This window comes from Poecilia mexicana, unplaced genomic scaffold, assembly GCF_051168715.1.
Source record: "Poecilia mexicana isolate PSO_F unplaced genomic scaffold, ASM5116871v1 scaffold_14, whole genome shotgun sequence".
Classification (NCBI taxonomy): domain Eukaryota; kingdom Metazoa; phylum Chordata; class Actinopteri; order Cyprinodontiformes; family Poeciliidae; genus Poecilia; species Poecilia mexicana.
In genome coordinates, this window is record NW_028263383.1 from 27,017,006 (window position 1) to 27,042,747 (window position 25,742).

The 25,742-nt window shown below is 38.9% G+C and overlaps 1 protein-coding gene across 1 annotated transcript in view; it reads left to right on the forward strand.

Annotated features, from left to right (window-relative positions):
* The window catches only part of tmem132e (transmembrane protein 132E), a 155,617-nt gene that overhangs the window by 124,064 nt on the left and 5,811 nt on the right, over positions 1–25,742 (forward strand). Inside the window, exon 8 of the mRNA XM_088012438.1 lies at positions 16,035–16,229. Within this exon, the coding sequence (XP_087868564.1) occupies positions 16,035–16,229 (195 nt within the window). The remainder of the gene's footprint in view (positions 1–16,034; positions 16,230–25,742) is intronic.

Below are 25,742 nucleotides of genomic sequence, written 5' to 3' on the forward strand. Positions count from 1 at the left end.
TAAAGGGGGCATATTATGCAAAATTCACATTTTGCATATTTTTTTTTCTTCCATTTGGGTCTCTACTGCTTCTAAACAGAGACTAAGCACTTAAAGAAAACATGAGTTAATGTTTTTTAATGTCTGGAAAACAAGACTGGGGGTTTGTTGTTGACTTGTCATCCAGAAGCCACTTGCTGCACTTTTGTTAGTTGTGTTGGAGGCCCCACTTCTGCTTTTCAAAGACGTATGGTTATACAATTGCACATCTGTTTGCAGCCATTTTCAACAACTTACTGGGATTTAAAGTGACAAGAAGCCCTAAATCGGTTCATTCTGACAGGAGTTCATCATAGACAGAACTGACCAGATTAAAATCTCATTGTCCAAGAATGATTTTGTGCAAAATAATCAATACATAATAAACATATTTTGTGTAACCCATAGACCTATCCTATATAAAATGTAAGGGTTTGTTAACCTCATACGTGGAGCAAAAATAAATTCCAGCTTAGTTTGTGGTTCTGGTTATCATCTTAATATTGAAAAACCTGCATAGTTAGTGATATTTTAGGACAAAGTGGCATAACAATAGATCAAACTGAACAACATTAGCAAACCGTGAGAGCTGTTTTGAAAAACAGCAACATTTTAGTCAAACTGCACAAAGCGAGAGCTCCTTAAATGTTTGTGATAATCCCTCATTATTGAGAGAGTCTCACACACAAACTACATCAGCTGCTGAAGACAGGCGATAAGCTGTGATGGATGGTTGCAACACATACTTTGGGAGGTAATTATAGTATTCATCTTTGTTTTCTCTGCTTTCCTTAGAACCGTTGTTTGATTGCTTGTTTTCTTGTCTTGTTGTGCCATCCTCCCTAATCTCAGCAACTAATTTGATGACATTGGTGTTGAAACTAAAGCTAGTTATAATAGTATCAAGAAGAAAAAATACATTTTCATAATTTTCTGTTCTTTCTCCACATCTAATCTGTTTATATTATGAAACCGAAGCCTGGCCCCTGTAAGCACGCTCTGCTGCTCCCCTGCATGTTAATGCTCCAGGTTCAGAGGTCCCTATAAAGGAAGCAGCAGAAGTTATTAAGCCAAGGCTGTGATTTACAGGTGCTTCAGCGGCCATTTATGGGGACAGAGATAGGTAGCGGTTGGTGAGAGTTTTGATCACCCTGAAAGATCACAGTTTTAGCCTGTCGAGGCAGAGAATTGTTGCCTGATGGATGCATTCCATCAAAGCAAAATAGGGAGAAAAGATGTGCCACTAATCCATCACTTTAAATGAGCAATAGCTTGTTTATACTATGTTGAAGGGTATATAAATAATTACGCATCAGTTGAACACCTGATGGTAAAACCTGCCTTGCCGACTCAATTTTGACCCAATAAATCGTCCAAATAAGATGTCAAGAAATCATTGCCTGCTCCAAATATCTTTGAAAGATTTTCAGCTCACAAATTTTCTGCTGTTTTGTTTATCCAGTCAGGTTTCACTTAATCAGACATAATGAATGTTTCATTTTTTTTGTCTTAGCCAAAAAAAAATGAAAGTCTTCAAAGACTTTTAAAGGCTTTTAAAAAGTCTTTAAACATAAGACTTTTAAAAATGTCTTACTGTCCTGATGTTCCCTCTCTCTGAGCATTGGTTTATGAGAAATTAAACCAGGAAAGGTTTGTACTTAAGTGTGGACATTAACACTAAAAGTAGGGCTGACATAAATGTTGAGAATTTAAAATCTACAGTGGCCCCCTGCCTATTTGTGCCTCTGTATTTTTTGTGGATAGTAAGTCCAAATTAATTGTAGAAAATTTGCCTCTTGGCCTGTTGTTTTCTGCAGAGCATATATAAATATTGTAAAGAAAATTTGGCTTGGGAATCTCAAATACCTAGATGCAATGCTGCTTGACGCACTTTTGGCTAGCAATTGGAAAGCAGCCAATCCACAAGTGCCATTTATTTTCCTTTCTGCTGATTGGCTGTGCCCCTAAGAGTGGAGATATGGAAAATTGTAGTTCTTAGGTTTTGTTATAGTGCCAAGACATCATATTGGGGTTTAAACTATTAAAATTATAAGTTGTAGGGTTCTCACATATTAGTGGATGATTAACTATTTGCAGACAGCTGTGGTTTGCTGAGGGTCCACTGTTTACACAGCCAATTCAATTTGAACTGATGAGGTGGAGCTCAGGCTAAGATAAAGATTAATAGTTGTATGATCATAAAGTTCTGCCTAAATGAAAGGAAAAAAAACTGATGATGAGATAAACTTGGACTTTTTGCATTTATATTATAAATTAATAAGTCAGCCTGCTAATATTAGCAACAAAGTTACAATGGAGCTCAGATAGTGATAAATATTAATAGTTGTATGATGCAGAGTGAAAGTAAAACCTGATGACACGGCATTCATTTTTGGTCAACACAGGAGGCAAATATGAGTTTATACTTTTATTGCTTATATAAAAGTAAGCAATACTTTTATGCTTGCTTTTATGTAAGCATAAAGTTAGCAAAGTAATATTAATTTAATCAATAAATTAACTAACTTAATTTATTTAATGTATTGATTAAATTAATTAAGTTTATTCTGAAATAAACTTTGTATGCGACATACATTTTACTGTCAGTAACCCAACACCAGATGTTTATCTCCCAAAGAAACACATTTGAAAGAAGAACCTACAAACACTTAAGATCCTTCAAGAATAATACAACAAATAAAATTAAGCACAGTGTCTGTGGTGTCACGGTTGGATGTCTGTGCACATTAATTCAGACATAAGTCAGAGTTCCCAGCAGGACGATAATCCATTATAGCTAAATAAAACGATCAGTGGCCACTCTCACAAAATTAAGAATCCAGCTGCTCTAAACTTCTCCTTTCATTCCTGTTTTTTATTTCCTGACTGGTAGGCCACCAAAAGATGTCTTGCCACTTAAATGCATTAGAAAATGTATTTTATTAAAGGTTTATGTATATGTGAACTGTAAAGCATTTTTTTCTCTAAACAAAAGTGAAAAAATCTAAAGAATAGTCTTGTATTCATTTGAGGATCAAATGTGGGTTCTGAGCTGTCTGAGAAGTTTTGATATGAAGTTGTGAAGCATGTCAGACACCTGAAATCAATTCATTTCAAATGGCAAATCAGATGAAGTGGCAGAATCTTTGCATCATTTCACATATATGAAAAAGTTTAAATCAATCAATCAATCAAATTTTATTTGTATAGCACATTTCAGCAGCAAGGCATTTCAAAGTGCTTTACATAATTAAAATAAAAACAGCATGTGATATTGAATAAACAGTGAGAAAGAGATTTTGAAACAAAAGATTAAGAAAAGATAAAAACAATAAAACCTGCGCCCCTTTTAGGACTTCAGTTAAACGTCGTTTAACTGGGACTCTAACCCTCAGGGACTTTAGTCAAAAACACAGTTTGACAAGGACTCCAACCTCCAGGTTTTTAGTTGAAACACCGTCAACTGGGACTCTAAACCCCGTAGGACTTTAGTTAAATGTTGTTTAACTGGGATGTTTTCCGGGGGGCTTTACATCATTAAAAATTAAACAGTGAGAAAGCGAAAGAAAAATAAATTAATACATAGATAAGAAGTAAAGATAAAAACATTAAAAACATTGAAGACATCAAAACCCACACTCTAATCCTAATTTAGCCATAAGCAACTCTAAACAGGTGGGTTTTAAGTTGAGATTTAAAGGCGCCCAGTGTTTCAGCTGTTTTACAGTTTTCTGGAAGTTTGTTCCAAATCTGTGGTGCATAGAAACTGAATGCTGCTTCTCCTTGTTTGGTTCTGGTTCTGGGGATGCAGAGCAGACCAGAACCAGAAGACCTGAGGGGTCTAGACGGTTGGTACCGCAATAACAGATCTTTAAGGTATTGTGGTGCTAAACTGTTTAGTCATTTATAAACTAATAACAGTATTTTAAAGTCTATTTTCTGAGCTACAGGGAGCCAGTGTAGGAACTTTAAAACTGCTGTTATGTTCTCTATCTTCCTGGTTTTAGTGAGAACACGAGCAGCAGCGTTCTGGATCAGCTGCAGCTGTTTGATTGATTTATTAGTCAGACCTGTGAAGACGCTGTTGCAGTAATCAATGCAGCTAAAGATAAACGCATGGATGAGTTTCTCTAGATCGTGCTGAGACATTAGTCCTCTAAACCTGGTAATATTCTTCAGGTGATAGAAGGCCGACTTTGTGACTGTCTTAATGTGGCTCTGAAGGTTCAGGTCAGAGTCCATCACTACTCCCAGGTTTCTGGCTGATCGCTGGTTTTCAGTTGTAATAACTGAAGCTGAGCATTGATTCTAGTTCGCTCCTCTTTAGGTCCAAAGATAATAACTTCAGTTTTGTTTCTGTTCAGCTGGAGAAAGTTTTGGCACATCCACACATTTATCTGTTCTAAGCATCTATTCAGTGATTAGATGGGGTCAAAGGTCACCTGGTGACAGCGTGATGTAGAGCTGTGTATCATCCGCGTAGTTATGGTAGCTAATCTTATTTCCTGTTATGACCTGAGCCAGTGGGAGCATATAGATATTGAAAAGAAGGGGTCCTAGGATTGAACTTTGGGGTACCCCACATGTGACCTTTGACCTCTCTGATGAGAAGTTTCCAATTGAAACAAAGAAATCCCTGTTTTTTATGTAAGATTCAAACCAGTGGAGCACTGGACCGGAGAGTCCGACCCAACTCTCCAGTCGATTCAGTAAAATGTCATGGTCAACAGTGTCGAAAGCTGCACTGAGGTCCAACAGAACCAGCACTGTGGTTCTCCCACAGTCTGTATTTATATAGATGTCATTGAACACTTTGAATAGGCCGTCTCCATGCTGTGGTGAGCACGAAAACCAGACTGGAAGGAGTCAAAGCGATTCATTATTGTTAGGAAGCTATTTAATTGTTTAAAAACAGTTTTTTCAATAATTTTGCTGATGAATGGGAGGTTGGAGATCGGCCTGTAATTCTGCAGTAGTGATTTGTCTAGATTGTTCTTTATCAGTGGTTTGATTACTGCTGTTTTCAAAGCCTGGGGGGAAACACCTGAAGAGAGTGATGAGTTACTATTTGGATCAGATCATTAGCAACGACAGGCAGGACTTTCTTAAAGAAATGTGTGGGTAGGACATCCAGACAGCAGGAACTGGAGCTTAATTGACATAATTTCTTCTAGGGTTTTATAATGAAGTAGTTGAAATTGGGTCATTGTTCCTGCATTTGTTTTGTTTGGGCACAGCATTGATACTGGCTTTGGAGTGGATGTGCAGATTAATCCTCTAATCTTTTGAATTTTCTCTGAAAAGAAACTGGAGAACTTGTTGAACAGAAAATTCCACGAATCAGAGAAACCTGGTGAGAGATGGAGATTTAATCTGAAGGATTAAGGAATTGAAGGAGAACTAAGAGGCCAGATTTGAGCAAAATTCACTGCTGGTCCTCAAATCAGAGATTATTCCTTCATATCTGCAAACATATCTCATCCACAGACAGACAGCAGGACAGAAATAAACTCATCTGCACGATTCATTCAGCTTTTGATGTACAAAGTTTAAAGTTTGTGCTTCAGAGTTTTTCTTTAAGCTGACCCACAAATTTCTCAGAGGATTTTATGCTAAAACAATGTGATAGTGCTCCGTCAGCAGCAGTAGGAAGAAGTAAAGTCTTGAAATATTTAAGTTTTACCATTTGCCTCTCTTACAGCTGCAGCTAAAATATATATGAGAGCATCTTCCTAAGTGATTGTAAACATGCTAATTCTTATTTGCCGCCTGTCAGCTTTCATCTTCCTCCGACTATAAACTTTGACATGTTCAATAAATTTGAAAGAGTCCCAAGAAGGCCGTTGTATCTTGGAGACTCTGCTGCAAAGCTCTGCAGCTGTCCGGGGAACTCTCTCACCACGCAGGTGGTCTGCAGTGGCTTATTTTGCAGTTGGACCATCTGCTTACTTTGCATTTGTGAGAAGCTGTACAACAGAAGTGAAGTTCAAAACGTGGTAAAAGTTTGTCATTTTTTTTCTTGCATTTTAAGTAGTTACATTTGTATTTCATCAGTGCATCCTCTGAAAGCGAAGCACTTTGTTTTGTGAGATGCGCATTGAGAGGCACGACGCATCTTTGTGCTCGTCATTGTTAATTACCTTGATGGAAAGCGTAATAAAATGCCCGTCATTTCTTCAGGATGAAGGCTGGAGCTTCCAGCAGACATGCTGTACTCAGGTAACATTGACCTGCCATTTAAGTCCACATTAACAAACAGGACAAGTTTCACATCAACAGACCTGTTGTGTCTTAAACTGCATGTTCTTTTGGGACTGCATGTTCTTTTGGGACTTTATGCAAATGCAGCATTTTGAAAATGATCTCACAGCAGCACGTAATGCTTCATAATACTTAAGCTCTGCCTTCATCTCCAGACATTATAGATTTATACAGATAAAAATTCAAATTATGTTTTCTTTTCTCATTTTGCTTGAAGCATTTTGTGTTTTCATGCACATCCGAATATGTTGGTATATCTTTTGTAATATCAAGGACAAAGGTTCAGTAGGGGAAGAATATCTGTGTTAAAAATGAATACAAGGCCACAAAACGATCAAAATATGGTCAAAAATATTGTTTTCAAAGTAATCTCACTGGGGAAAAAATGCAAGCCTAATTTCCAAGTTGCATAAATATGCTGTTACATTTGTAAAGTTTCACAGTCAATATTAACAGTAATAATTATATCATTTAGCCTTTCATGGGAGAAAAATAGGGGTTCATTTTTCAAAGTCATATTTTCATTGTTATTTATGCATTTATAAATATTTAGCTCCAAGCTAAATATTTAGGTAACTAATTAAATGTGTAGCTACCTAAATATTGAGAAATATCTGAGAGAGAAATATTTCGCTTACAAACTAAATATTTAGGTCTCTGCTCAGCCTTCCTCTGTTAGAATGGAAGTGTAACGTTGTTGGTTTACTGCTGAGAAAAATCTTGTAAATGTAAAGATTTAGGATCGTTAGCAGAAGCTGAAGGAGTCTGTGATGGAGGAATTTGTTTTCTTACGAGGAATAAATCTCTTATTTACATCAAACCCGTTCTTTTTAAATTCGTCTTACTAATTTGGGCTCTGAAGATTTATTTTAACCTAATAAAATAAATGGGATTCCATCAAGCTATAATTTGTTTCAAGACACCAGTGAAACCCACAGTGGCAAATTCATAATTTTGCAAAGACACAAGAAATTTCTGTTTTTTGTCTTTTACTTGCATTTAACAAAGAGTGCATAGTATATTCCTCTTGAAACAAGTTTTTCTTCCAAAATAAGTGAGACTTAAGTGTCATGGAAAATATTGTTTTTGTTTATTTTTATTCAGAGTACAATCCCATTTCCAGCAGGTGGAATCTGTCTGAATGCTCTTTATAAACTAAGATACAACCACATCTTCATCCTGGTAGTACCAGGAGGGAGCAGGGTGGGAAAAAAGACTTTGACTCTCAGAAAATATAAAGTACTTTCATGGTGGGTTCATATGTCAAATTCTGTTTGATAAGATTTCCCACCAGTTTCCCAATCAGGCGTTAGACCTTGTTTTGCAACATGCAGGGCAAATCCAGTCTCTCAATTAGTCTGAATGGCATTACTGCAGCTCGACTCTGACTAACAGAAACTTTTGTACCAAGTCTCACGGAGCACAACTCCAACTTTAAAGCTGCAAGATTTACATTGGTCTAATTAACTTTCTTGAAACTCACAAGTTAGAATTTTCTTAAGAGCCAAAAGGCTCCAGCAGAATAATGATCCCTTCTGGCGGTCTGCTTACAGTTTTACTTTGAGTTGATGTGTTACTGGTTGAAGGTGCATATGTAACGTTTATAAAAAAATATTTTTTACATATTTGTTAAAAACTGTCATCATTTTGTGACAGTATGTTATGAGACAGATAACATGTGAAAAGATTGATTTCCTTCACCCCCTTCCTCAGCTATTCTTGCTGCCTGAAGATATAAACAGCCAATCATAGCCAGGAGGAGGGTCTTAGTGCTGCCAATCAAGTTTACGTACTCACCGCTAAATGTGCTAATGGTGGAGAAATAACTTTCTGTTACAGGACAACCGTTTATCTGCAAACATCGGTGGCTATGCTAACTAGCTTAAGCAATCATGACAGACTGTGCTAGCTATGATTAACAAGCCTAAGACCCACCTCCTGGCTCTGATTGGTTGGTTCTATGTAGAACTAGGAGAAGCTGGAGGTAGGTTATTAAACTGTCACAACAGTTTCAACAAGTATAAAATAAATCTTTTTTTTCTGCAGCCTTAAAAGGTGACCCATCTCTACAATTAGCAGCAGGAACATGTTAACTCAGCATGCATGAATGAACTTTCAGCTGATATTCTGTAGCGACTTCAAGGATGACTTATTGGAAGCAGTGTTGGAGGAGAGAAAAGCAGAGGTGCATGAGAACAAGGTGACATAGTTTGACACTGTATGAGTGAGCGCTCAGCAAGCAGAGAGTCTCAGCTGGTCGGCGTCGATCTGCTGTTTGGGCTCATCATCCATCTTCAGTTTCGCTTCAGCATCAGTGAGATTTTGCATGGGATGAGCTTCACAAAGTGACAGCCGAGCTTTTTGTTTCTGGAGCTTCACTGACAAACGAGGAACTGGAGCGGAAAAAGCTAAAGGACCTAAACTCATAATAACATGACGACAGAAAGGAATGCTAATGACATGGTTATTCAGCAGCCTTAAATCAATATGTGTCATGTAGTGAATCTTCAGGTGAGAATCTGTGTTTGTTTTCAGGGAAATTTTCAAATGGTGGTTATCAAGACTTTATCACCCACATTTGTATCAAAAGTTCCTAAGTGAATCTATTACATACACTAGAGGTGTTCAAAGATGGCAACTTAACATTTTTGTGGGTCACAAAATTTATTAAGAATATAAATATGAATTTATTTTGACATCTCAGACAAACAGAAGATGAATGAATCAGCCCTAACACTCCGTCGTTCTCTCAGCTGTTTCTTTTAAGGAGCCAACAGACGTCTTTGCACCAACTCAGCTGTAATGATAAACCTGACCGTCTATCAAATTGTCGACTTTATTTGTGAATTTGTAATCGAACTCTAATGCAGAGAAATAAGCAAACTCCACTCCGTCTAAAATCTCGGCTCAGTTTGGTTGAGGTGAACTCTGGTCCGGCCTGAATGCATGTGAATCCCCAGCGGACAGGAGACCGCTCCAAAAGCAGGACGTGAGCTACAACGCAGGGCATCCTGGAGAAATACAACCCCAACAAATGCACGTGTCCAGGGCTGACAGGAGGAACGGTTCGTTGTCTTTTCCCAAAAACAAAAGAAAAATCCTCCAACCGCTAAACTCTGACAGCACTCCATTTTGGTTTACATTCTGTGAAGTCATGCTCAGGTCTTCAGAGATTTTTGTGTCGTTTCCTTCAGGGGTTCTTGTTGCAGCTTCCCAAAGGCCAGCATGTCGGCAGCTTTTCCAAAGGCTTTGATTCGTTTGAGACAGCGCAGTGTGAAAGCAAACCACACCAGCTGAAAATATGACAAATGATGCAATTTTGGTTGCTAATTGAACCAAGTCCATCAGAACTTCAGGTGTAAAAACATCTTTACTTTTTATTGATTTTAGCCACAATAGGATTCTTATGCACCAATCCTGAATAGTGTCTCACTTGTTTCTTGCACAAAGCCAACCACACTAATGCAATTATTCTAAATAAGAATATAATATGACCACATCATTTTACATGTGTTCAATTTGGAGTCATGATTGAGCTTTTTATCTTATTTATGCCGATGTTGTTCCAATCAGCAGCACTTCCTCCCCAGAACGCACCCCATCCCAAAACAATCTGTTTTTTTTTTGTTTTGTTTTTTTTTTTTGTGCAGGCACTGTGGGAAACATGGGAAATCAGTAACTGTGGTAAAAGAAAATGAGGCAATCTGGAAGAAAATGAAGACCAAATTGCTTGCACTTCATCGGCGCGCGCTCCTTGGAATACATCACAAACAAATTGTTAACAGTCAGGGAGAGAGTCTCTCCTGGGTTTTCATTTTTAATGTTTCAAATGCTCGTTTTAAGTCTAATTTCCGACTGAACGGAGCAGCTTTCATTGCGGTGTAATATTTTAAAATCAGAAAACTGCATCAGTGCCAGGAGAGTAAATAATAAACTTCACCAAGCTGTTGTGTTTTTGTTCTGATTTTTTTTTTTTTTCATCTCATATTCGCTTGTCTGAATAATTAGCTTGAAACTTTGAACATTAGTTATTAGTAAACCTTTTCTTCATTCACTCTTGGGTGTTTCACTGAACTCCAGCATCTCAGCCTCATTTTTATACCAATTATTAATAGATTTAAAGCTGACAGCCTGAATTTATTTGAATACTAAAGTTGTCCCAAATTTTCTCCAGCTTCAAACAATTAAAGTCCTATTTTAAACTCAGACTCTTAGATCATGTTGACTAAACTGTTTATAGAAAAACATTTTATGTCCCTTTCACATAAAGATGTGCAAATGAGTTCATTTCCTATGGGTGGGGATAAAACTTCATAGTTTTAACAAGACAAATATATTTATTTAGTGTTGCATGTTGTAAAAACCAACGTGTGGAGATGTGATAATTATGTGATCAAAGGCAGCTCTGTGAAAAGTTGAATTTAGGGCATAGTTATAAGATGGCAATACTGAAGCTTTGGATTTAACATCAAACAGGAGTTAATAAACACCATCTTAACTTTCATCGCTACATAAGTGGGTTCCAATTCACCATTTATAATTAAACAATCAATAGACTTTTGGAGCCAAATGACTTAATAGTCTGATTTAAGAGAAATTAATGTATATTTTTATTGAACAGTATAATAAAAAAAATCCAGATGAGCTCAGACTGAACCAAACCAAATAAACCAGAGAAAGCTGCGTAACAAAAATCACTTCTGAATCTGGGTGAGCTTTCACAGGGAAACGGGTCTCAGCTGTGAGAGCTAAGAAACGACCTCCAACTGAACAGGAAACGGGTCCTGATGCTCACAGTCCATTACAGCATAATGTCAAAAACTAGTCATGACAGCACCCTGAGCTCCTTTTTGCATTTGGGAGAAACTTCTGACAGAAATCCAGGGGAAATAATCAAAAACAACTGGTAAAGTCAATAAGAACCATATCAACAGGTAATAAAAGAGGTAGAAATTTGATGGTGAGTGAGGAAGACTTTAATGGCTAATAAATCACCTTCCTGAACACACATTGTTTCCCTGAGAAAAGCAACTAGAAAAGATGGTCTAGATAAAGTTTAAAATGTTGAAACATGAAACATTTCTAATTAAAAACAATGTTTGAGTCTTTTTGGGGTGAATTTTGTTAAAATTTTGTTACACCTTAAACTTCAGAGTGAAGTTTAAGGTGTAAATTTGATCTGCAACATGTAATTCATCATAAGAATTGGTTTGTTTGAGTACTGTAAAAACACTAAAACTTACCAAGTATTTTGTCTAGTTTCTAGTGCAAATATTTTAATACATTTGAAATAAAGCAAAACTAATTTACAAGTAACTTTTCAGCACAATATAGGAGCTTGTTTTAGGTCAATAATTCCTGAATATTAGTGAAAAAAGTTCCACCTATAAGTGAAACCATCTCCCATTGCAACAAGATTTTTTCCCATATCTTAATTAAAAATGTCTATTTCACTTATGGCAGACTAACTTGTACGTTTTCGTCAATATTAAGGGAGAATTTACTTAAAACTAACTCTTATATTTTTGGTGAAAAGTTACTTATAATAGTACGTGTCTTATTTGTGTAATTATATATTTGTACTAGAAACTAGATTAAAAATACTTGGTAAGATTTTGTGTATTTGCAGTGAATAAAAACTGAGAAATAAATATCTAAACAATATGCTTCAGATTGAATCATAACCTGGCGGAAGATCAGTTTCTGTGATTAAATTTCTCAGTTATATAATCGATGCACAATGTGGCGTCTCTTTTCAATTTGTTTTGACATTTGGACATAGTTCCCAGTATTGATTTTTTTTTTCTTTTTCTTTTTTTACAGTGTTAGATTTTCTTTTTAGTCACTTTAATTGGCCCTTGAAAGCATCGGCTGCGGCTGAACAGAATGTGAAGCAGCAGAAAATCAATTGCAGGCAAATATTTTTTTATTTTGCAGTCATGCTCCATCTGACCTCGTTTGGATCACATGTTTTCACACACAAACTGACAATCTGTTTGCTCTGAGAAATCCCTCATGTCGCTGTCCTTATTAGCAAATAGACTTTGGAGCTTCACTTAATTTAACTGTTGGGCAAATTTGTCCCCAGAAACAGAAATGGAAAGTTTTAAAATCAGGAGTTATGAAACGAACTCCCTGCAGAGCGTGATCCATCATCCAGCTGAGTTTTCCTCCAGATAGACTTTAAGAGTTTATTTTATTCATCCATTTACCATCATGCCTTGGGGTTTTGTGGTCTCACAATCTCGTGCACGTATGGGTTTGTGTACGAGACCATGTCTGTAACTCCCTTTTTTTCTGGCACATTAATCCATCACAACGATATGCCGATGGAGGTGGACCGAGGCGGGAGAATTTCATAGCCTCTAGGAATGTCCAACTATATAAATTTCCACTGATATATTAATATCTTCATATGTCCTGTGGTATTATTGATGCAGATAGTAAATGTGGTAGAAACAACGCAGTATTTCTGCAGTGTAGATGGTTTCCGAATATAGAAGAGTAGAAAACGTGAAAAAAAAACAACAAAAGTTTATGCTTGAAAGGAAGATGGGTGAAGCAAGAGGACTAGAGGTCACAGAGTTTAATTACCTGGGGTCAACCATCCGAAACCACAAAAGAGTGGAGGCAGGATGCGATTGTACACTGCAAAACGTCAAAATCTTACCACGTTTTTTTGTCTAGTTTTAAGTTTAAAATGTTAGTACAATGTAATAAGACACAACTAACTTACAAGTAACTTTTCAGCAAGATTTAGGCTCTTGTTCCACTTGCAGATTATTTCACTTAAAGCAAGACATTTTCCCGTGTTATCAGTGTAATAATCTGCCAGTGGAGATGGAACCTTTTTCATCAATATTAATGAAATATTTACTTAAAAACAAGTTTGCATATCTTGCTGAAATGTCACTTTGTGTTAGTTTTATCTTATTTAAAGTGTACTAAAATATTTGTAGTTGGAAGAAGACAAAAATATTTGGTAAGATTTTGTCTTATTTTAACTGAAAGCTAGCTGCAAGAGTGAAAGAGACTGTTACAGTTAGACCTGCTGTGATGTACGATTTGGAGGCGATGGTGCTACTGAAAAATACAGGAAAGGCTGATAATGTTCAGATTTCCATTAGGAGCAACACAAATGAAGAGGAAGATAAATGAGATCAGACTGAACATATGGAGACAAATTTAAAGGGGCAATGCTGAGGTGTTTTTAGCATGCTGCAAAAGCACAAAATCTTACAACGTTTTATAGTTTCTAGTGCAAATATCTTAGTACAGAAGTTCCCAAATGTTCCCCAAACAACACTAGCTTCTGGCTGGGCACCCCCTTTAGAAACCCTGCAATACAATACAAAGAAACACTGACTTTTAGAAGGTTTCTCACCTTTAGTCACTATTCAATAATTATTAAATTTGTTTGGCATAAATCCTGCCTCATACACTGCAAAAATACAAAATCTTACAAAGTATTTTTGTCTAGTTTCTAGTGGAAACATTTTGATAAACCCAAAATAAGACTAAATTAACTTACAAGTGACCTTTCAGCAAGATACAGGCATTTGTTTTAAGTCAATAATTCCTTCATATTGATGTAAAAGTGCTACTTGCACTGGCAGATTATTTCACTTATAACATGGGAAAATATCTTGCTTTAAGTGAAATAATCTGCCATTGCAAATAGCACTTTGTCATCAATATGAAGGAATTATTGACTTGAAACAAACTCTTATACCTTGGTGAAGAGTTACTTATGAGCTAGTGTTGTCTCATTTTAAATGTACTCACAGCATATTTTTAGTGTTTTTAATGTAAAATCAACAGCAGCAGTAAAACATGACTCAGAACATGTTGCAAAAAGAACAATCTGGGAAAGACATCAATTAAAATGGATGAGCTCAGTTTTGAATCTGACTACTGTAGTTTGAAATGCTGGTTTAGGTCAGCTTTGCTTCTCAAATGCCAAGGTTAAGAGCCGTTTAATGCATGAAAGCAGAAAGCTGAGGTAATGATGGCTGAAGGCAGAAGGTGACGGCGAGACGGCGAGGGTCCGCTGCAGGAGCAGGGAGGCCGGGGAGCGGACTGGGCAGAGGTCAGGAGGTGACGAGCTTCAAAACCATAACCTTAGCACCAGAGATGACTGAGCAGAGTGGGAGAAAAGCTCTGCTTCACGCAGGTAGAGGCAGAGAGGGGGAGTTGAGGAAAAACGGAGCTAACAGAGCTTCGAAAATGCACAAATAGAACATGCCTCTCTGTGTTCTGCCTCTCCAGACATCGAACAGATGCTTCAGAGCTGTCAGATAAATAAGATGTGGTGCACAGCTGGAACATCTGTCCATTGTCTCCTGAGTTATTTTATCATTCCAGTTAGATGTGCACAAATTCAGATCCAGCACATGAACCCACTTTGGCAGCTTTTATTCATTTAAAAAGTTAGAATGATGGTTTTGATGACAGCAGATAAAATGTACACTTTTCTTAGCTGATTAAGCAGTGAGTACATGAGGTTGATTGGCAGTGCTAGGACCCTCCTCCTGGCTCTGATTGGCTGCATTTCTTCAAATGGCAACAGCAGCACAGGGAGGAGGTGTAGGAGATCCATCTTTTCACAGATTATCTGCCTCATAACAAACTCTAACAGCAAAAAAAGCAGTTTTTCTAAAAGTCTCATACTGCAGCTTTAAAGCTACATTTTTGTTTTAAAAATGTTTTTAATTGACCTGTTTAAAATTAAAATGCAAGGAAAAAATAAAAAACAGGCAGGTTTAATTTTACGTCACAAAAAATTATGTTAATTTTTTTTAAAGTGGCCCTCTCTCCCAGATTCCGGTGGTGGAGAGGAAGACGGGCCCCAAATCATGTTCTGCTTAAGGCCCCATACAATCTTGGGCCGGCCCTGCCCGACCCAGAAGCTGGGGAAGAATGACAACATTGACCCTATGATGGGCTCTCTCAGGTGCCCCATCTTTACCGCTTTGCTTCCATCAGATGGAATATTTGCTCGTCATATTGGCTGTAAATCAGATGAGGTTCGGGTGTGTTTTGATCGGCCGCCGGTTGCTTCAAGGCTTCGGCTGGTGGTGATTTTGGAAGCTTGTCAGACACCGAACGCTCGGCTGCCACCACAGCTGCAGCTTTCACACGCTTTCCGACTCTGGAGTTATAAAACGCTCCAGATGAAGCTGGAATTGATTTCCCCGTATGACTTTAAGAGCGAGGCCACTGCTTGGCTGAATGGCTCTTCTCTGCGATAGCTGTCCCTCATGACCTCGGCCTGCAATGGCGAAGTAAAATGGTGATATTTTATAAGTGGCCAAAGGGGCTTTGTGCAGACGCCTATCAAAGGGCTGGGATTATCCATGACACTCAGATGTGTGTGTGTGTGTGTGTATTTTTTTTCATCCAGTCGTCACTGTGAGACATGCGTTTACAGCTTCACGTTGTTATTTGCTGTCTGGTAGCAGCTGATGGTGATGGACTCCGTCTCAAGTGGGGGTTTTTTATCGTTCGGTTGTTGTTGTTTTTTTTCATCCTCCCACTTTGATAGACTGAGAGGCATTGACACATGGATTCAAGACACGCTGCAACAAACAGAAGCACACAGCACTTTAATCTAAAATTGGCTTGTCATGGGCTTTATGAGTTTCACAAAGACAATAAAGCTGTTGTCTATTCTGGACTAAAGCGACGTTCGTCCCCCCCCTCCTGTCATGTGGAGACGCAATAAATAAAAGCACTTCATCTTTTCTTCTCCGCAGGTGGAGTCTCCGCTGGCAGTGGACGCGGTGCTGGGCGAGGCGTCGTTCTCCGTCACAGATGACAAGGTTTCCATCACGGAGCTGCGGGTTCACACCGTGTCGGGCCTGACCCTGTCCCTGCAGCCCAGCCCCGGCAACAGCCACACCATGGTCGCCAAGGCGTCCGGTGTCCAGACACTCACGGCCCTCAAACAGGTAACAGCAGGAATGATCGGCCAGAGAGGAACAGGCAACAGCTGTTTGGATGAGGGAAGTAAAAAAAAAAAAAAAAGTATCTGAACTAATCTGACCCAGTATGAAAAAGTTAACAGCAGGGATTGTGTGTGCATGTGTGTGTGTGCATGTGTGTGTGTGCATGTGTGTGTGTGTGCATGTGTGTGCGCGTGTGCGCGTGTGCGTGTGTGTGTGTGTGTGTGTGTGGGGGTGTGTGTGTAGGTGTGTGCGTGTGTGTGCGTGTGCGTGTGTGTGTGTGTGCTTGTTTATGTTACCCATTTAGAAACCTATTGATATAGTCACTCACTTTCTAAGGAGACAAAAGTTCATAATTTCATTTTAGCATTACATTTGTTTTAGCAAACAAAAAAATAATTTTTACCATAACAGTTTAGCTTAAATTTTATTATAACATGATTTCCATGTTAACATAAACTTCTGTTTTTGTTTTTTTTTTAGCATAAAGTTATTGTTACCATAAGTTTTATTTTTGCCATAACTTCTGTTTTAGCATAAACTTCCATTTTTACATGGGTTTCATTATGATTTTGTATTTTGTTGACCTTCCTGGGCCACCGTAACAAAATGAAGCTAAAGCAAAAGACTAGCCAACATTAAGGTGGATCTGATCTTTTGAACCATGTCAGACTGTGCTCTGTCACTACTGGAATTAGTGTTAACATAAAAAACAACAAAAATTCAGATTCAAACATTCAAAATTTGCTGCAGTGTAATGCCATTGGCTTACTATGGAAAAAGAAGCCCAATCACTTTTTGTCCATGAACCAAAGTTAGCCTTTTCTCTAACTCGTTCTGTTCACACTCCGCCTATCTGCAGTTGTTTGGCTACACAGGGAATGTCTTGGTGAAAAGAAAACTGGGACGGCTGCGTTGCTGCAGGCGGACCTTGGTCAGTGAGAGGTTTTTGGAGAGTTGAATGCATGATTTCTCCCTGGACATCTGGAGTTGGCCCTTTTCCCAGTGACAGAGATGCTGCAGGGGTTGCTCATCTGGACACTGCACAAACACCAAATCTTACCAACTATTTTTTTTGTCCAGTTTCTAGTGCAAATATCTTGGTACACTTGAAATCAGACAAAACTAACCAGCGTGTAAGTTTTCAGGACGATTTAGGATCTTGTTTTAAGCCAATAATTCCTTAATATTGATTTTTAAAAGTGCTAGCTCCACTTGTAGATTATTTCACTTATAACAATACATTCCTCCCATGTTATAAGTGTGTCGATACTTTTTCATCAATATTAAGGGATTATTTACTTAAAACAAACTCTCATATTTTGTTTTAACCAAACAATATATAGTCAGTTTAGTCAGCTTAGTCTTATTTCAAGCGTACTAAGATATTTTCCCAATAAACTATGTAAAAATACTCACATTTGTTGTTTTTGCAGTCCAGCCCAATCCTGCAAGCATCACCACCACATCATGTCGATGTCCAGAATGCTTGGTCATTTTTATCAACATACAAATGAAAGATGATATTTAATTTCTGCTTATTTAAGTATTTAATTCCGATTCATGTTTTTACTGTCCACAAACTTGAACAAAATTATATTATAAAAAATGCAAACAAACTAACTGGTCACTAATAAAATACAGAATCCTTCAGTATCAAGACCTCAGACGTTTTTATAATAATTCCTTGTCTATTTCAACCGAGTGGTGAAATAAATTTGTTCCAAAGGTTGTCAACAAGCATGCAGCAGTTTCTCTTTTAAGCAGTGAAGTGCTTAATGTGCTGTCAGTGTTCGGCAGCAGTCAGGGAGGATGTCAGATAAAAGCCGAACTAATAAGTTTCCACTCTGTTCCTTTACAGCAAACTCAATACTAACTGAGCCTGGAGCAAAAACACTCCTAAAATATGTCCAAATGTATTCCACAAGATAGATTTTGCTCTTCAAATTAACAGCAACAATATGTAGATTTTGTTTTATTTGTTTGTGCAAAGCAAAAGGCAGAGAGAGGGAGGTGGATCTGTGGGAAGGATTAATTAGGATCCTTGCTTCACCCAGAATAGAACGTGAACATGTGTTCGCCCTCCTCCAATGTTGCTAAAAATGCAGCAACATCCACACTGAGCATGAGTGAAGGAGAAGCAGGCATTAAATCCCAATTTTTCCTGCTTTCCGCTTCTTGGCCACCTTGAAATTTAATTATTGTAATGTATTGTCCTAAGTGCTCTCCAAGGCCAGGCCGTAAAAGGCAGCCAATTCCTCCGGCGGCACATCTCTCGCCAGGCTGCTGGCTGAAGCTATTTCAAGCCATTTGACTTCGTTTCACTGGAAAACTTTCTAAATGTCCACTATTACTGTAGAAATGAATGAAACACATAAATCCGGATAGACGTTTACCAAAAAAAGCCACCTTTTCATTTTTCTCCATCGTAAACCAAGTGCAAGTTAACCCCAAATCAACTTTCTTTTGCTGATAAACTAGGTTATCTAGGGTTCTATCTTTATGTTTCTGTGCAAATTATGACTTTTTTGTTTAAATTTGTTTAGTTCTGCTATAAATTGCCTAAAATTATCTCAGTGCTGCCCTCCTTTGGTTGAACAGTGGTTACTGCAGATGAATAATCCTGTGTGTTTTAGAGGCCCAGCTTGGTTATCGTTTTTGTCTGAGACATAGAACTATCTCACTCAGACACAGCACAAGTGGAAAGTCAGGAGTTGGAGTAGTGAGCATCACCGTGGTGATAGTCGCTAGCTAGACTAATCCCCTCTGCTCATCCCCACACTTGACCACGCCCCCTGTATGTCTTGACTCCACCCACTTTGACATTTTTCTAATTTTGTCAGGGTGGGTTATGCTTCCACAGGTGGATAAATTACACTTGAAATAATAGAATCCAAGTCATTTTATTCACAATCTAAGATGGTACAAATATTTGCTCAACTCATGCATATTTTATAATGCAAGCTGTTCCGTTTAGGCATGTAATAAGAGTGAAACTTAATCAAATGAGCTCATTGAAATGATGACATTATATGGATTTATAAAAGCAAATGGTTCCGATTCAGTGCATTATTTATAATCAGAGCCAGATTATAAATAATTGAATTGTGAATTATTTTTACAGTGAATTATTTTTACAGTCACAATTTTTACATAATAACTGGATTACTTCAGACTTAAGGACTGGGAAATATTTTTCACTTTTATTTTTACCTTACTTTTCTTCATCTCCAAGTTGAGCTAGGGCAAAATGCCCCCGTCCGACCCCAAGGACATTAACAGTATTCTACAACGACTTCAGTTTTTAGAAACGAAGATTCAACGGCTGGAGGTGAACTTTGAGATCAACGCTACCTGTGGAAATGAAACAACTCTTCCTCAAATCAGCGGTGAGGTCGTACACCCTGCACCAACCAGCTCGCCCTGGATCGCTCAGGGTGCCAAACCAAAACAAAAGTCTCACACTGCAGATCCCATGAGACGACTAACAGGGAGAACACCTCACCTGGACGAAACAGCGTGGCCAACTCTGAGCCGAAACCCACCTTCAACTTCAACACCTGCTCCGCCAAAGAACTGCAAACAAGCAGCTGGAACAAAAACGGCCCCACCGACCCCGCTCCCAAGGACAAAGCGACCAGCCCAAGCCTCAAAATATTCCGACTCCGTGGGAATCCCACTGAAAAACAGATTTTCTGCACTCCAGCCTGAGCCTCTGAGTAAAAACCCATCTTCAAACATCAACAATGAGGCGAGACCAGCACATCCACCCTACAAAGCTCCGAAGGACAAAATGAACACCGGGAAAACAAAAGGTATGCAAAGAGTGCTTATTGTTGGAGATGAGACAGTAAATGGAATCAGTCATGTTTGCAATCCCAAGAAAACCAGAGTGGTTTCTTTTCTTGGTGACACTGTATCTGATTTGACTCGCAAAGTGCACTCTCTAACCGCTGATCAGCCAAACATGGAGACTTTAGTTGTGCATGTTGGAGCCAACGATCTGGCAAAGCAAAAATCGGAGATTCTAAAAAAGGACTTTAATATTCTTCTGGACACTATGGGAAAATTAAAAATGAAGTTATTTCTCAGCGGTCCAATTCCATCGCCTCAATGGGGAGACGAAAAACATTCCAGGCTGGGCATGATAAACAAATGGCTGATTAAAACCTGCTCAGCCAGCTCAGTGACCTTCATTGATAACCTCTGGATCTACTGGCAGCGCTTTCACCTCTTTGGAAGAGGAGGACGCAATCTTAACAAACATGGGATAAGGCTGCTCACTGCAAACATTTTTCATTTTATCAACAAGAACAGCAATGTGACCATCGCTTCAGAAGAACTGGCTCAAGGATGTCTGACTAGGATGGAACCCTCCGCTTATCAAGAACAAACTATTCCAATACAAACTGATAAAACATCGACTGGTGACAGATTGACCGGTTCCCCTCCTCCATCCCCCATTCCTCTCTGCTCCTTTACTCACTCACAAGAACAAAGTTTCCCAGGAAGTCAATCACTAAAGAGAGTCGGGCTGCACCTGAGCCGCCTGAAGATGCTGGTGGAGGACACGGGTCAGAAAGGAAGGCGGACGGACTCTTTCTCCTCTCAGCAGGCTGGAATAGATCAACAGGTTCGCCTCGGCACGACTCTCCTTAGCGCTAACATAGCAGACCTCACTTCATCTAAGCCACCTGCCTCTGACCTCCCTGAGGATCCAGCACTCTGCGTTTCTGAGGTCTGAGACCGGGGTCCAGATATTATTTTTACAACAGTCTTCCACCAGAATGTGTCTGGCCCCCCGACATTTCATAGCAGGACATTACCTGTCCGGATCACTAGAAGAAAAGTTAGAAAAAACAGAAATACAAAAAGCAGCGGTCTTAATTCAAACCTCAAACTGATCCCCTGCATACAGGAACCTCAGACTGAAGAACTTTCAGCCTCCAAGTCACTTAAACTGGCTCTTTTAAACACCAGATCTCTTTGTGCTAAAGCTCTATTAATTAATGATTTCATCACCGAGCATAATATTGATGTTTTATTTCTGACAGAAACATGGCTGAATGACAATAATGAAGCAATCATACTAATTGAATCAGCGCCTCCTACATACAATTTTTTAAGTGAGAATAGAAAACATAAAAAAGGAGGAGGCGTGGCTTCAATATTTACGAATACCATGAACTGTGGCAAAATCTCTCTGGGTCATTTTATGTCTTTTGAGTATCTTGGAATTGAGGTAAAAGGCCACAAAAGAACTTTGATACTAACCTTATACAAAACTCCAACATATGTGGAAAATTTCTTTATGGACTTCAATGAACTTCTATCTCTCATATGCATTGACTACGATTGTTTGATAATTGTCGGTGATTTCAACATTCATGTTGACAACCCCCAAGACCGAGGTGCAAAAAAGCTATTTGATATATTAGAGAGTTTTGGTTTAACACAACATGTCAAACAAGCAACACACACTCATGGACACACACTGGACCTGGTTATCAGTAAGGGTGTGAATATTTCCAATGTCTCTGTAACTGATGTCGCCTGTCGGACCACTTTGCTGTTATCTTTGAATGTTCTTTATCCATTAACCCACTTGGACAAACAGCTACTATCACAAAACGTACTTTCACAGAAAACACAGCAGAAACATTTAATCAAATCTACTCTGCTTCCTCGCCCTTAAACTATAATAACGTAGATAAGTTGGTAGATGATTTTCAGTGCAAACTTTCAGATATCATTGATTACATTGCACCCATTAAAGTGAAGGTTGTGTCTGGTAGGAAGAAATCTCCATGGAGAAATGCACAAACAGTTCTGTCTGCAAGACAACTCTGCCGTAGAGCCGAACGGAAATGGCGTAAAACTCAACTACACGTTTATTATGACATCTACAAGGAAAGACTACGTAACTATCACACAACACTAAAACTTGCAAGAGAGGCTTTCTTTGCAGATGTCATAAACAAAAACACTAACAACGCCCGAGCTTTATTTGCTACTGTTGACAGGCTCACAAATCCTCCTGTGATGCTGCCACCTGAACTTCAATCTAATGCCGCCTGCAACAAGTTTTCCAGTTTCTTTTCAGAGAAAATTCAAAAGATCAGAGGATTAATCTGCACATCCACTCCAAAGCCAGTATCAATGCTGTGCCCAAACAAAACAAAGGCAGTAAAAATGACCCAATTTCAACTACTTCATTATAAAACCCTAGAAGAAATTATAAGTCAATTAAGCTCCAGTTCCTGCTGTCTGGATGTCCTACCCACACATTTCTTTAAGAAAGTCCTGCCTGTCGTTGCTAATGATCTGCTCCATATAGTAAACACATCGTTGTCTTCAGGTGTTTTCCCCCAGACTTTGAAAACAGCAGTTATCAAACCACTGATAAAAAAGAACAATCTAGACAAATCACTACTGCAGAATTACAGGCCGATCTCCAACCTCCCATTCATCAGCAAAGTTTTTGAAAAAGCAGTTTTTAAACAATTAAATAACTTCTTAACAATAATGAATCGCTTTGACTCCTTCCAGTCTGGTTTTCGTGCTCACCACAGCACGGAGACGGCCCTTGTAAAAGTGTTCAATGACATCTATATAAATACAGACTGTGGGAGAACCACAGTGCTGGTTCTGTTGGACCTCAGTGCAGCTTTCGACACTGTTGACCATGACATTTTACTGAATCGACTGGAGAGTTGGGTCGGACTCTCTGGTCCAGTGCTCAACTGGTTTGAATCTTACATAAAGAACAGGAATTTCTTTGTTTCAATTGGAAACTTCTCATCAGAGAGGTCAAAGGTCACATGTGGGGTACCCCAAGGCTCAATCCTAGGACCCCTTCTTTTCAATATTTATATGCTCCCGCTGGCTCAGGTTATAGCAGGAAATAGGATTAGCTACCATAACTATGCGGATGATACACAGCTCTACATCACGATGTCACCAGGTGACCTTTGACCCCATCTAATCACTGAATAGATGCTTAGAACAGATAAATGTGTGGATGTGCCAAAACTTTCTCCAGCTGAACAGAAACAAAACTGAAGTTATTATCTTTGGACCGAAAGAGGAGCGAACTAGAATTAATGCTCAGCTTCAGTTATTACAACTGAAAACCAGTGATCAGGCCCGAAACCTGGGAGTAGTGATGGACTCTGACCTGAACCTTCAGAGCCACATAAAGACAGTCACAAAGTCGGCCTTCTATCACCTGAAGAACATCTCCAGGATTAGAGGACTAATGTCTCAGCAGGATCTAGAGAAACTCATCCATGCGTTTATCTTTAGCTGCATTGATTACTGCAACAGCATCTTCACAGGTCTGACTAATAAATCAATCAAACAGCTGCAGCTGATCCAGAACGCTGCTGCTCGCGTTCTCACTAGAACCAGGAAGATAGAGCACATAACACCAGTTCTAAAGTCCCTGCACTGGCTCCCTGTAGCTCAAAGAATAGACTTTAAAATACTGTTGTTAGTTTATAAATCACTGAACGGTTTAGCACCACAATACATTAAAGATCTGTTATTGCTGTACCAACCATCTAGACCCCTCAGATCTTCTGGTTCTGGTCTGCTCTGCATCCCCAGAACCAGAACCAAACGAGGAGAAGCAGCATTCAGTTTCTATGCACCACGGATTTGGAACAAACTTCCAGAAAACTGTAAAACAGCTGAAACACTGGGTGCCTTTAAATCTCAACTTAAAACCCACCTGTTTACAGTTGCTTATGGCAATTGATGCCTTCTATGTATTTGCGAGTGACTGGGAGTCATTGCGCGTATATAAAACCCTGTAAATTCTAGACTAACAGGTAACCAATTAATGCACAAAATCCGCGTAGGACAGCGAAAGTCCTAGCGCAAAATTTTCGCGAAACAGGCGGACGGAGCCTGGTGCTGCAAGGCTGGAGGCCTTGTCCTGTTAGGCTGTGATTTTATCTTTTCTTTTTATCTTTTTATTACTTTCTTTTTTTTTCTCACTGTTTAACCCTGTAAATTCTAGACTAACAGGTAACCAATTAATGCACAAAATCCGCGTAGGACAGCGAAAGTCCTAGCGCAAAATTTTCGCGAAACAGGCGGACGGAGCCTGGTGCTGCAAGGCTGGAGGCCTTGTCCTGTTAGGCTGTGATTTTATCTTTTCTTTTTATCTTTTTATTACTTTCTTTTTCTTTCTCACTGTTTAAAATTATGTAAAGCACTTTGAAATGCCTTGCTGCTGAAATGTGCTATACAAATAAAATTTGATTGATTGATTGATTATTGCTTTTTTTTACTGAGATGACAGGTTTGCCTTTTTAGAATCGTGTCTCCGAACCAGAAGCAAAGTGGGTGTACATCTGCTAGACATCTGTCCGAATGGATGTTAGCTGACATTTAAGCAAGCTGCTAACAGAGGACACCATCAAACGCTGCCTGATTACAGGGATGGCAGGACTTTGTGGCACATTTTCATCCAGTCTTTCTCCAGAGGGAGTACGGACGTAAAGAGTGAAAGAAAAGAAGAGATGAGACCATCGTGGTAGATAAACACAAAGAGACAGACTCATCATTTGATACACGTACTGATGGTGCATCTTTGTCGGCACCTCTTCTTTACCAGCACAAAGTGAACCTTTAAGTTGGTTTGTTCTTCTGTGCATCAGAGACAAGAAGTTCCTTTGCATGTTAAGACTTTAATTTGGGGAGGACTGTCCGGTTGTTTCAGAAAATCTCCTGAGGTTTAGGGTAATGGACCAGACTGTCAAAGATGCTCAGAGTTGGGAATTTGAAAGTTCCTCTGAATGATATAAATACAGGAAGAGTTCACAGCTTGTCATCAGAACTGCTCTCCTCTATTAACCCTTTAACAAAAATTTTACCAGCATTTCACTGAAAAGTGTAGCTCCTACAATGAGCTCAACAGATACGCAGTTCCACCATGTGTTTGCTCATTTCTGCTGGCTAGTCTGAAGGAGCTAAGTCAGGAAGGGCTGCTTTGTGAGGTAGAAGCTTGGAATCTGCAGTTCAGAGGAGGAGCTGTGCCTCAAAGGCGGGGCTATGACCACCCAGGCATTTTGCTTAGATGAATTGTTGCCTTGGCGATTAAAGGATTTCTTAAACATGCATAAAAGAATAAACGCAACTCTTCAGGTATATTTTTTGTGTGAGACTAAGTTGATTTTACATGATGTTTCCCCTTTAACAAAACATTGGAGTTAGCCACGGTCCACGCTGAAGAACTGGGTTTTCTTGGTAATCGATTTTCAGTTGTGAACTGATTTAAACAAAAAATAGTATCTAATGAAGATACACTTTAAGCCAAGTATCCTGTATGAGTTGTATCTTTGGTGCAGTAAATGATGTTGCTGCTCTGTCTCGGCTACAAGTTAATGACGCAACCAAGATCTGATCTGGTTAAAACTTGTGTTCTCTTTAATTCCTCTTGCTGCAGAACTCGACAGCCATGACACGTTTGTTTGACAGTAGTCTTTGCAAACCTGATGCTGTAGCTCTGCT